Source organism: Pipistrellus kuhlii, unplaced genomic scaffold (assembly GCF_014108245.1).
Source record: "Pipistrellus kuhlii isolate mPipKuh1 unplaced genomic scaffold, mPipKuh1.p scaffold_m20_p_36, whole genome shotgun sequence".
NCBI lineage: Eukaryota > Metazoa > Chordata > Mammalia > Chiroptera > Vespertilionidae > Pipistrellus > Pipistrellus kuhlii.
In genome coordinates this window covers 3,521,282-3,532,961 of record NW_023425536.1, presented here as the reverse complement: position 1 = coordinate 3,532,961, position 11,680 = coordinate 3,521,282, and the positions used below count along the sequence as shown (strand labels likewise).

General features: G+C 49.6%; 1 protein-coding gene across 1 annotated transcript in view; it reads right to left on the bottom strand.

The window, feature by feature from the left end:
• Positions 1-3,201: 3,201 nt before the first annotated feature.
• Positions 3,202-11,680, bottom strand: part of ACO1 (aconitase 1) — a 63,317-nt gene continuing 54,838 nt past the window's right edge. The window contains exons 19-21 of the mRNA XM_036461312.2: positions 10,257-10,379; positions 7,146-7,331; positions 3,202-3,887 (exon numbers count right to left, since the gene is read on the bottom strand). Of these exons, the coding sequence (XP_036317205.1) occupies positions 3,774-3,887; positions 7,146-7,331; positions 10,257-10,379 (423 nt within the window). The 3' untranslated portion in view covers positions 3,202-3,773. The remainder of the gene's footprint in view (positions 3,888-7,145; positions 7,332-10,256; positions 10,380-11,680) is intronic.

The following is an 11,680-nucleotide window of genomic DNA, read 5'->3' as shown; positions in this document are numbered from 1 at the left end:
CTTAGCACCCATTTAAGTTATGATGCTTCCAACCTTGCATGGCTTGCAATTGCCCAGAAATAAGACCACTGTTGAACTACTACAAAAGTATAAATGAACCTTTTAATGCCGCTATCTTCTCTGTTGCCTGTGGAGTCTCTGCTGAATCAGGATCAAGCTCCAGAAATAGACAGAAAATGAAAGCACGCTGTTTGCCAGGACGCTGTGGGATAATACTGATGTATATCAAACTTTTCAAATTAATTTTTTATTGTTTAAAATATCACATATGTATCCTTTCCCCCTCATTGACCTCTCCCCAGCTGCTCCCACCCTCAGCACATGCCCTCATCCCCCTACTGTCTGTGTCCATTGGTTTTGCTTATACTCCTGAATACAAGTCCTTTGGTCTCCTACCCTTCTTTCCAGCCTCCCCCACAATTTTCCCTCTGAGGTTTGATGGTTTGTTCAATGCTTCTATGTCTCTGGACCTATTTTTGTTCATCAGTTTATATTGTTCATTATAGTCCACATATGAGTGAGATCATGTGATATTTATATTTCTTTGACAGCATATTTTGCTTAGCATAAGGCTCTCCAGCTCCCTCCATGCTGTTGTAAATGGTAAGAGTTCTTTCTTTTTTATAGCAGTGTGGTATTTCATTGTGTAGATGTACCACTGTTTTTTAATCCACTCATCTGCTGATGGGCACTTAGGCTATTTCCAAATCTTAGCTATTATAAATGGTGCTGCTATGAACATAGGGGTGTTTTGATTTCTTGGGATATATTCCTAGAAGTGGGGTGACTGGGTCAAATGAGAGTTTCATTTTTAATTGTTTGAGGAAATTCCACACTCTTTTCCACTTTATAACAAACTTGACTTGAAAACTATTAATCTGCAAACTGTCATGACCTCCTGTTATCAGGGAAGTGAGTAGTAGTAATCAAGATCTTCCCCTTTAACTTTGAAAGAATGGAATCTGCAGATGTAGGCCCGAGAATTCTACTGCCAATGACCCTGACTCCATTAATATTCGTAACCAAGAGAGGCTCCTTATGGAGGAAATGGCAGCTGTGGGCTCCTCTGTCGCGATGGAGGCAGGTCGGTGTCGCTTTCAGTTCTACAAGAAGGTAAGCATTTGCCTTTGTGTAAATTGAGGCAGAGTAACAGAGAAACATTGATGACATAAGACAGGATCGCCTCTTTCTTCAGTGTGCAGACTTCAGTGTGAATTCCTCGGTGTGTGGATTTAACACAGCTGTTCATTCTGTACATGTAATGTCTGTACCTGATGTTTCTATGTGATATAACTTGACCCTTAGCTCCATGTTAAGAACTTCATAAATATGTTTAAATAGCTCTATGATTTGATTGGTATAGGAATACTTTACTTTTTGTCTAATTGTTAGACCTTTCAAATTTACCAAATAATTTTACTCTGTAATTAAATTAAAAAGACCCCTTGGATCTGGTCATTTTGTGTTCTGTGCTGTTTCCTTAGAAGAGTAGAAAGATAGTGTTTCAACTAGTGGTCTGTTATGCCTCTTAATAAGTTGATTAAAAAAAGATGTATTTCTGATATGTTACAAAAGGGCTTAAATCTCTAACCTAAAAAAAAAAGATTTTGATTTGATTTTATTATTTTTTAAAAATATATTTTATTGATTATTTCACAGAGAGGAAGAGAGAGGGATAGAGTTAGAAACATCGATGAGAGAGAATCATCGATCAGCTGCCTCTTGCACACCCCCTACTGGGGATGTACCCGCAACCAAGGTACATGCCCTTGACCGGAATCGAACCAGGGACCTTCCAGTCTGCAGGCTGATGCTCTATCTGCTGAGCCAAACTGGTTTTGGCATGTTTTATTTTTTATATTTAAATCTTTATTGTTGGGAGTGTTACAGATGTGCCCTCTTTCCTCCCCATTGCCTTTTCCAACCGGTTCCTGCCCCGCCCTGGTTCTTCACCACCTTATTGTCTGTGTTCACAAAGAATGCTTATGGGCTATAAACGTTCTTTGGTTAATCTCTTCCCATCCCCTCACCCTCATTCCCTCTGAGATTCCTCACTCTGTTCCAGGTTTCCAGGCCTCTGGTTCTAATTTATTCATCAGTTTATTTTGCTCACTAGATTCCTTGTTTGTTTTGATTTTTAGAATCAATTGTTGATAAATATGTATTTACTGCCCTTTTTTGTTGTTGTTGTTGTTCATAGGTCAACACTCAACCACTGAGTCATGCTGGCCAGGCCCCTAATTTTCTTGATGTTAAGGAGTTTTCCAATCTAGCACCCACTTATTTTCCCAACCCTATTTCCCATTCTTCCCCTTTGTTCATTGTTCACTTCAGCTGACCTGGCTTGGTAATTTTTTCCTGTTGGGGGAGTTGTTCATGGGCTGCAACTGATGATCTGTCTCCCCCCTTCTGCTGCCTCCGTACCACCTTCCCCGAATTCCCCCGCTGGCAGCGGGCTCTTTTGAATGCCCGTAACCCTCTGTAGCTCTTTCTTATAGCACTTCTCATTTCCACCTACCGGTACTTCCGGTGTAAATATACCTCACTCTCCATTTCCTAGAGGGCTCGTGAGGATCTGTGCTAGTTCTTCCTCTCTCTGTGCCTGCTCTAAGGAAAGGCCACGGGAGCACACAGCAGAAGGAAAGAGCACTTACCAGAAAAATGAATTGGCTGGAACCTTGACCTTGGGCTTCTAGCCTCCATAACTATTGATAGAAGAAAATAAGTTTCTGACGTTTGAGCCACTTAAGTCTACATTTTATTATTGCTGCCGGCACAGAATGAGAGACATGTGCCCTGAAACAAATTCAGAAATGAAAACGACCAGATAAACTAGAGGACATAAACTAGAGGACACACAAATCAAAGTGATGACCTGCTAACTATACTGCCTGCTGCCTGCTTGTCTGCTCCCCAACAGGGCCGAGACCACGCTGGCTCCCCAGCCCTCCATGTTCCCCGCAGATCACTACGGTGGCTGTAAAAACAGGAGAACCTGAAGGTCAGCCAGGCTTTGGGAAGCTAACATCTGAGATTCGCTCTGTTCTCAATAGCCCAAAACGTTAGCCACGCGCACAGCAGAATTCAATCCCAAAGTCAAAAGGTTTTCCTTGAAAATAGACTTAATTTTATTCAAATTAGAAATATCTGTCGCTCTCTGACAAACCACCTCCAAACAAAGGTATCCTCTGGACAAATGAAAAAAATTTTAAAGATAGTAAAAGAAAACTTCACATTTCTTTAATGGAGATCGATCGATCGAAAGTTACATAATCAGAAAGTGTTAACCTCTGACCTGTCCACAGGTGTGTGGACCATTCACTGGGAGGGAAAGGGGAGTGGGGAGTCGCAATCACCACTGAGATTTGAAGTTGCAGAAGTTCACATCTACCCTGTCAGTTAACACACAGTAACAGGTGAGCCGAGGAGAACCGAGAGGCAGAGGACAGGGCGTTCCTTCTGAGAACACCTATCTGTGTTCAGCTGAGCAGGAACAGGCCGAGAGTAAAAAATCAACGTTCTATGATCGGTCACTTTAAAGACAAGCTCCGTTCCTTCTGGCACTACTGACATTCCACCTCGCTAGCTTCCAAATTCTAGAAAAAGGTAAAAAGATTAAAAACAGAGAATGGAGGAACTGTTGCCGGGAACACAGTGCTCTGGGCCCCATCTGCCAGGCAGCACCCGCGGGGCAGGGCGCTGGCTTCTGCACCGGGCTCGGGGCCGGCTCCGCATGCTCCGCACGCTCCGGGCAGGACTCCTGGGAAACCGGGCTACTGGGCCATCTTGCGGATCATGTAGTTGAGGATGCCCCCGTTGTGGAAGTAAGTGAGCTCCACGTCGGTGTCAAACCTCATGACCGCCTGGAAGGTCTTCCCAGTGTCCAGCTGCGAAGACAAAGACGCAGAGAAGCATCACGGGGGAGCAGGGGGGCAGCTCAGGAGGAGGAGCATGTGCCGCCCCGGGTCAGCACCGGGGAGTGGACCAGAGGGGACCGCACACTGGCACTGCCTGGGGACGTGGGGGTCTCAGGCCCGCCCAGACCCTGATTCAGACGCTGCATTTTAAACATCCCCAGCGACTCATCCACATGGGAAGGCACTGCAGTGTGAGTGATGGACGGGAGAGGCACTGAGGGTGTGAGTGATGGACGGGAGAGGCACTGAGGTGTGAGTGATGGACGGGAGAGGCACTGAGGGTGTGAGTGATGGACGGGAGAGGCACTGAGGTGTGAGTGATGGACGGGAGAGGCACTGAGGTGTGAGTGATGGACAGGAGAGGCACTGAGGGTGTGAGTGATGGACGGGAGAGGCACTGAGGGTGTGAGTGATGAACCTGAGAGGCACAGAGGGTGTGAGTGATGGACGGGAGAGGCACTGAGGGTGTGAGTGATGGAAAGGAGAGGCACTGAGGGTGTGAGTGATGGATGGGAGAGGCACTGAGGGTGTGAGTGATGGACGGGAGAGGCACTGAGGGTGTGAGTGATGGACGGGAGAGGCACTGAGGTGTGAGTGATGGACAGGAGAGGCACTGAGGGTGTGAGTGATGGACGGGAGAGGCACTGAGGGTGTGAGTGATGGACGGGAGAGGCACTGAGGGTGTGAGTGATGGACGGGAGAGGCACTGAGGGTGTGAGTGATGAACCTGAGATACACAGAGGGTGTGAGTGATGGACGGGAGAGGCACTGAGGGTGTGAGTGATGGACAGTGGAGGCACTGAGGGTGTGAGTGATGGACCTGAGAGGCACTGAGGGTGTGAGTGATGGACCTGAGAGGCACTGCGCGTGTGATGGACGGGAGAGGCACTGAGGGTGTGAATGATGGGTGGGAGAGGCACTGAGGGTGTGAGTGATGGACGGGAGAGGCACTGAGGGTGTGAGTGATGGACGGGAAGGCACTGAGGGTGTGAGTGATGGACGGGAGAGGCACTGAGGGTGTGAATGATGGACAGGAGAGGCACTGAGGGTGTGAATGATGGATGGGAGAGGCACTGAGGGTGGTGAGTGATGGACGGGAGAGGGACTGTGGGTGTGAGTGATGGACCTGAGAGGCACTGAGGGTGTGAGTGATGGACGGGAGCGGCATTGAGAGGCACTGAGGGTGTGAGTGATGGACGGGAGAGGCACTGAGGGTGTGAGTGATGGACGGGAGAGGCACTGAGGGTGTGAATGATGGACGGGAGAGGCACTGAGGGTGTGAGTGATGGACGGGAGAGGGACTGTGGGTGTGAGTGATGGACCTGAGAGGCACTGAGGGTGTGAGTGATGGATGGGAGAGGCACTGAGGTGTGAGTGGGGATGGGAGAGGCACTGGGGTGTGAGGGTGGACGGGAGAGGCACTGAGGGGGAGGATGGACGGGAGAGGCATTGGGGTGTGAGTGATGGCGGGAGAGGCCTGAGGGTGTGCGTGATGGACGTGAGAGGCACTGGGTGTGAGTGATGGACGGGAGAGGCACTGAGGTGTGAGTGATGGAGGTGAGGGCACGAGGGTGTTAGTGTGGACGTGAAGAGGCGCTGGGGGTGTGAGTGATGGACGGAGAGTCACTGAGGTTGAGTGATGACAGGAGAGGCACTGAGGGTTTGAGTGATGGACGGGAGGGCACTGAGGGTGTGAGTGATGGACGGTGAGCGGCACCTGAGTGTGTGAGTGATAACCTGAGAGGCACAGAGGGTGTGCGTGATGGGCGGGTGGGCCCTTAGGGTGTGAGTGAGGGCCGGGAGCTTGAGGGTGTAGTGATGACCTGAGAGGCACTGAGGGTGTGAGTGATGGACCTGAGAGGCACTGCGCGTGTGATGGACGGGAGAGGCACTGAGGGTGTGAATGATGGGTGGGAGAGGCACTGAGGGTGTGAGTGATGGACGGGAGAGGCACTGAGGGTGTGAGTGATGGACGGGAAGGCACTGAGGGTGTGAGTGATGGACGGGAGAGGCACTGAGGGTGTGAATGATGGACAGGAGAGGCACTGAGGGTGTGAATGATGGATGGGAGAGGCACTGAGGGTGTGAGTGATGGACGGGAGAGGGACTGTGGGTGTGAGTGATGGACCTGAGAGGCACTGAGGGTGTGAGTGATGGACGGGAGCGGCATTGAGAGGCACTGAGGGTGTGAGTGATGGACGGGAGAGGCACTGAGGGTGTGAGTGATGGACGGGAGAGGCACTGAGGGTGTGAATGATGGACGGGAGAGGCACTGAGGGTGTGAGTGATGGACGGGAGAGGGACTGTGGGTGTGAGTGATGGACGTGAGAGGCACTGAGGGTGTGAGTGATGGATGGGACAGGCACTGAGGGTGTGAGTGATGGACAGGAGAGGCACTGAGGGTGTGAGTGATGGACGGGAGAGGCATTGAGAGTGTGAGTGATGGACGGGAGAGGCACTGAGGGTGTGAGTGATGGATGGGAGAGGCACTGAGGGTGTGAGTGATGGATGTGAGAGGCACTGAGGGTGTGAGTGATGGACGGGAGAGGCACTGAGGGTGTGAGTGATGGACAGGAGAGGCACTGAGGGTGTGAGTGATGGACAGGAGAGGCACTGCACGTGTGATGGACGGGAGAGGCACTGAGTGTGTGAGTGATTGACGGGAGAGGCATTGGAGAGTAAGTAAGGGCCTTTTTGGGCAGTAGTCACTGTGTCTGGGGCATGGTCTTTGAAGCCTCTCTCAGGGCTCCCTGCAGAGGGAAGTGCCTCAGGCCAGGTCAGCAGGTTTTGTTGGGGTCCCTAAGGCACTGGGCCCAGCTCCTCACTCTGTTCACAGACCTCAGCAGCTGCCTCTGCCAGGGAGTCTAAGCCCCCCTGGGAACTTGGTGTGGGCACGTCCTCCTTTCCTCACCCAGGAAAAACTCGGGATGGGGACAGCGTCAGTTGCCCTCCCCCTGAGCTTTCACCACTCGTCTCGTCGTCTCCGGGCTAAGTGACACTGGGAGGAATGGGAAAGGCTTGAGGTATGAATGGATCACTCTATGAATGAACAGAAATACGGGGTATGTTCTGCGGCAGGTAGAGAAGGGCCCGGTAAAGACTCTTACGTCTAATTTAGTCCTACCCTTTGTTTTTTCTTCTTCCAAGTCCCACTGATTTCCTTCTAACGATGGATTACAAACACAGGGTCCCCGGGAGCTGCCCTGGCCTGGAGAGGCCCCGGCTCACCTTGACCTGGACTTTCATTCGTGGCTTGAGGTTCTCTGGGATGCTGATGGTGTATCGCTCGCGCCCTGTGAGTCCCAGGGTGTCTGCCGTCTCCCCGGGGAGGTACTCGAGGGGGATCACGCCCATTCCCACCAGGTTACTGCGGTGAATGCGCTCGTAGCTCTCCGCCAGCACGGCCTTGATTCCCTGAGGACCAAGAGAGGGGTTTGGACACAGCCCGGGTTTTCCTTAGACACACACAGACTCAGCCAAAGGCTTCCTGAGTCAAAACTCTTCTCACAGCTGCATTCTTTGAAGTCATGGTTTACACAGAAAGCTACCCCCTCGCTATAAATAACACAGAAGTCAGTGCTAAATGAGTGCCTACACACAACAGGCACTGTGTGAGCCCGTAAGTGGCTGCTCTCATTCCCCTCACCACGCCGGGCGGTCAGGGCAGCGTCTAGCATGCTGAACCCATGCAGTATGAACACACACTGAGCCACTGTGCGACGCAACACCGCTTAGCAAGCTCCCACTGTACCTGGAACCAAGTCTATTATGACTGTAGGCCCACTGGCAGACACGGAAGACTTAATCAGAGAAGCAACTTATAGAACATACTAGCAGGAGAGTAAAGAATTACCTACTGTGTGCTTTTATACTTCCTGCTACAAGAACCAAATTCTATGGAATATAATCTTGACGTTAAACTATTTATGAAGTTCATTTTACTGGCAATCTACCAGTATAACTGGCAATACACAACAACGATCGATAAACCAGGATACTTGATTGACTAAAACACCCTATTTCCAAATATTACTTAACTGTAATAGAATATTATGGTACCCCCAAAAGGTCTCTTGATATCTAGGGTACACTGTGAAGAACATCCTTGCATAGGGGTCCCCCAGGGAGCTTGTTGGGAATGTAGAATCCTAGAGTCCTGGCCGGGTGGCTCAGTTGGGTAGAGTCATCTTGATTCGATTTGCCAAGGTTGTGCTGGATCCTCGGTCAGTGCACATACAGAAAGCAACCAGTGGACATTTCTCTCTCTGTCTCTAATCAATCAATACAAACAAACAAACAAACATGTTTTAAAAATGTAGCATCTCGGCCACTCCCCCCGATCTACTGCAGATTCTCACGCAGGGAGTGTGGGCAGGAGGAAGAGAGTGATCCTTGCCAGTCATGGAAACCATGGCTATGGAGCAGTGGCTCTCAAATTTGCTGCATATTAGAATCATCAAGGGAGGCTTTTAAAATCTGACACCAAGGCCTTTTTCCCTTACCTGTTAAACCATAATCTCTTGGGATGAGATTCAGGCACAGGTGTTTTTAAATATCCCAGAGGTGCTTCCAAATTTTAAAAATTTATTTATTGACTTTTAGAGAGAAGGGGGGGGGGGAGAGAAGGAGAGAGAAATATATATATAGAGAGAGAAACATCGATTTGTTGTTCCACTTATTTATGCATTCATTGGTTGATTCTTGTATGTTCCCTGACCGGGGATTGAACCTGCAATTTTGGTGTATCAGGCCCACACTCTAACCAACTGAGCTACCTGGCCAAGACTGTTTCCAAATTTAAAAACAAATTTATGGAGGAAGGGAAGATTCTTCAGGATAACAGATATTTTGGATACATGTATTACATAGTTATTGGGGAGGGGGAGAGTATAAATCTTTGTAAATGCATACTATTCATGTCCCTAGTTCTGTATAAATGGCTGTGCAGGCCTGTCAATGCCACAGATCCCAACTGTGTGACCCTCTCTGTATGAATTCACCCGGGAGACTGCTGAGTGGCCCTGGCTGGGCAGCTACAGGTTGAAGTACATGGAGTCTGGGCAGCCAGGACTCAGAGCAGCTCTACAGCGAAGTCTAGACTCTGGAGCGCCCCCTGGGTGCTGGTTCTCCTTCCCTCCCACCCACTGACTGGCACCACTGTTAGTGACCAGTTCCCTTCCTCAAACCTCTTCCTTCTTTTCTCTGGTTCTTTTCAGCAGATTCTAAAAGAGCAGACCCCTGACATACTACCAAATAATCAGATAACTTTTTTTTTTTCCCTGACAGAGCAAAATGATTGATTAAAAAAAAAATAGGTGTTAGTTAGTCAGAGATTTTCAGAAACCTAGCTGTCTGGGGCTGCCTACTGGACAGCCACATGTTTACAGTACTTGTGGATACCACCTATTTAGGGTTTCCCAAGTGCATGGATTGGCTGGAGCCACAAGTTATCTACATTGACATCAGCTAAGCCGTTTTGCCTGCCCTGAGGATTGGAGCCGGCAGCAGAATGCTGAAGAGGTGAGAGCTCTCTGCTGCCTGGTGTGGCCCCACCTCTGGGGAAACCTCCAGGTCAAGCCCTGAAAGGCTGAAGGGTCTACAGAGTGTCCTGTTCGCACAGAGTCTAAAGAGACTGTCACAGGCAGGAAAGAGCACCGCAGGAAGCACGTTCCCTGAGTTTACCCAAAGCTCAGGCTCCTGGCTGTTCCCCTTCCAGGACCCTGGCAGCCCGGTCAGCAGCCGCAGCCCTGGCTTGTTCCTCAAGTTCACCTGGGACAATGGCCTTCAACAAATGTCGGGTCCTCAGCCTCTGAGAACATTATGAAAACATTATGAAAACATAAGGACGCCCTCTCTCTGTGCGAACAGGACACTCTGTAGACCCTTCAGCCTTTCAGGGCTTGACCTGGAGGTTTCCCCAGAGGTGGGGCCACACCAGGCAGCAGAGAGCTCTCACCTCTTCAGCATTCTGCTGCCGGCTTCAATCCTCAGGGCAGGCAAAACATAATGGAATTTCCCCCTTAGAAAAAGACATACAACCTTTTGGATATGATTTCAGAGACTGCACAGACTTTCCACCCAGCTGTCCTACTGCGACCCCCAGAGAACACGGTTCTGGGACATGACTGGTCTGAGGGAACATTTCATCTCCAGATCACTCTTCACTGAGAGAAGGGAAGCCAGTGCACCAAGAGGCAGGGGAGGAACAAACGCCACTGCTTTTCTGAGCTGTCTCCCACATCGTGGAGAGTAAAGCACCAGGATGGATTCCTGGCCCCTCCCAGCGTCCCTTCCGGTCCATGGGGCAGCTGCCCCGGGATGTCCCTATGTCATACTCACCAAGAGGAAAGGGCCCTTGGCTGCCCAGTCCCGGGAGCTGCCGGAGCCGTACTCTTTGCCGGCCAGAATAATCAGAGGAAGGCCCGCCTGCTGGTACCGCTCAGCGGCATCAAACACATCAAGCTGAGGAAGAGAAACGGAAGGTATTACAGATGTGGTAAAGGCACAGAGTGCAGACACAGGCCTGGGAGACCTGGGAGGGTGTGCAGGGTCTGAGGTCTGCAGTGAGCCAGGTCAGTGCAAAGCCAACGGAAAACTCAGCCAATCCACAGGTTGGTCTACAGATGCTTGATCTACAGATTCCCAATGAGCTCCATCTACCTACACCGACCAAATTATATTTTACTAGAGGCCTGGTGCACAGATTCGTGCACATTGGAAGGAAATTAATTAGAAGGTGACTAGCGGGGCAGGACTGAGCTAGAGAGGCTGGACATGTCCTGGAGCCAACTCCTGCAGTCCCTCGCTGGCCAGCCGCACATGGGGCAGTGCTGGGGCTCAGAGGGCGTCTGTGGAGTGAGCAGGGTGGGGTCCCTCAGCCTAGCCTGCGGGCATTAGGCCAAAACCAGCAGTCCGACATCCCCTGAGGGGTCTGAGAGCGCGAGAAAGCATTCTGCAAAGTTGCTGCCTCTCCACAACTCCTGTGTGAATGTCTGCCCCCTGGTGGCAGCGAGCATCATCCCTACAAATAGGTCAGCTGGTTGCTTAGCCTTTTATATGCATAGATATTCTCTTAACTGAAATGGTTGGTTATGAGGGTTTTAGAAAAACATTCAAATCCTAAGGCATCAAGGGAAAAAGGAAAATAGATTAGATTGTTTTTTCCTCTTCCATTGACTTAACTATTTAAAATTAAAAAACAAAACAAAAAAAAAAAAACAACACAGAATCCCACCTAAACCTGGATTTCAACTCAATATCAGAGACTTGTTGATGGTCAATTGTGAAGGGTAGCAAAGCACAAAAAGGTAAGGTTCTGAAATCATTTAAAATGCAAACTTTTATTAGTCACCCTTCTGCATAGAGGTCAAGATAGAGAGAGTAGAAATATTGATGGGTTAATGCCCAGCATTAAAGGACAGGAGAAGATGAATATTTTAGTGCATATGAGAAATACCGAATAGATTCATTTGGTCTCACAGGGGCTCTGAATACTGAGCTGAGACTTCACAGACACACCTCATGCCATTGCTAGTGGTGGAGCAATGCAACAACTGTGTTTCCCAGGTACTAAGTCGGAAAATAAAATCCCTCTAGAGAGTGCTCCCTTTGGAAGGTATTTAATCAAACCTTCAAGCCAGCATTGATAAACTACTGTTTTGATGGACCGCAGGAGCCTATGGTTAATTCTCCAGGGCCTTGGCTAAATCTGGGTGGAAGTTTGTATCTGTGCAGCTGGACCGAGCTCATGAATAGAGAAACTT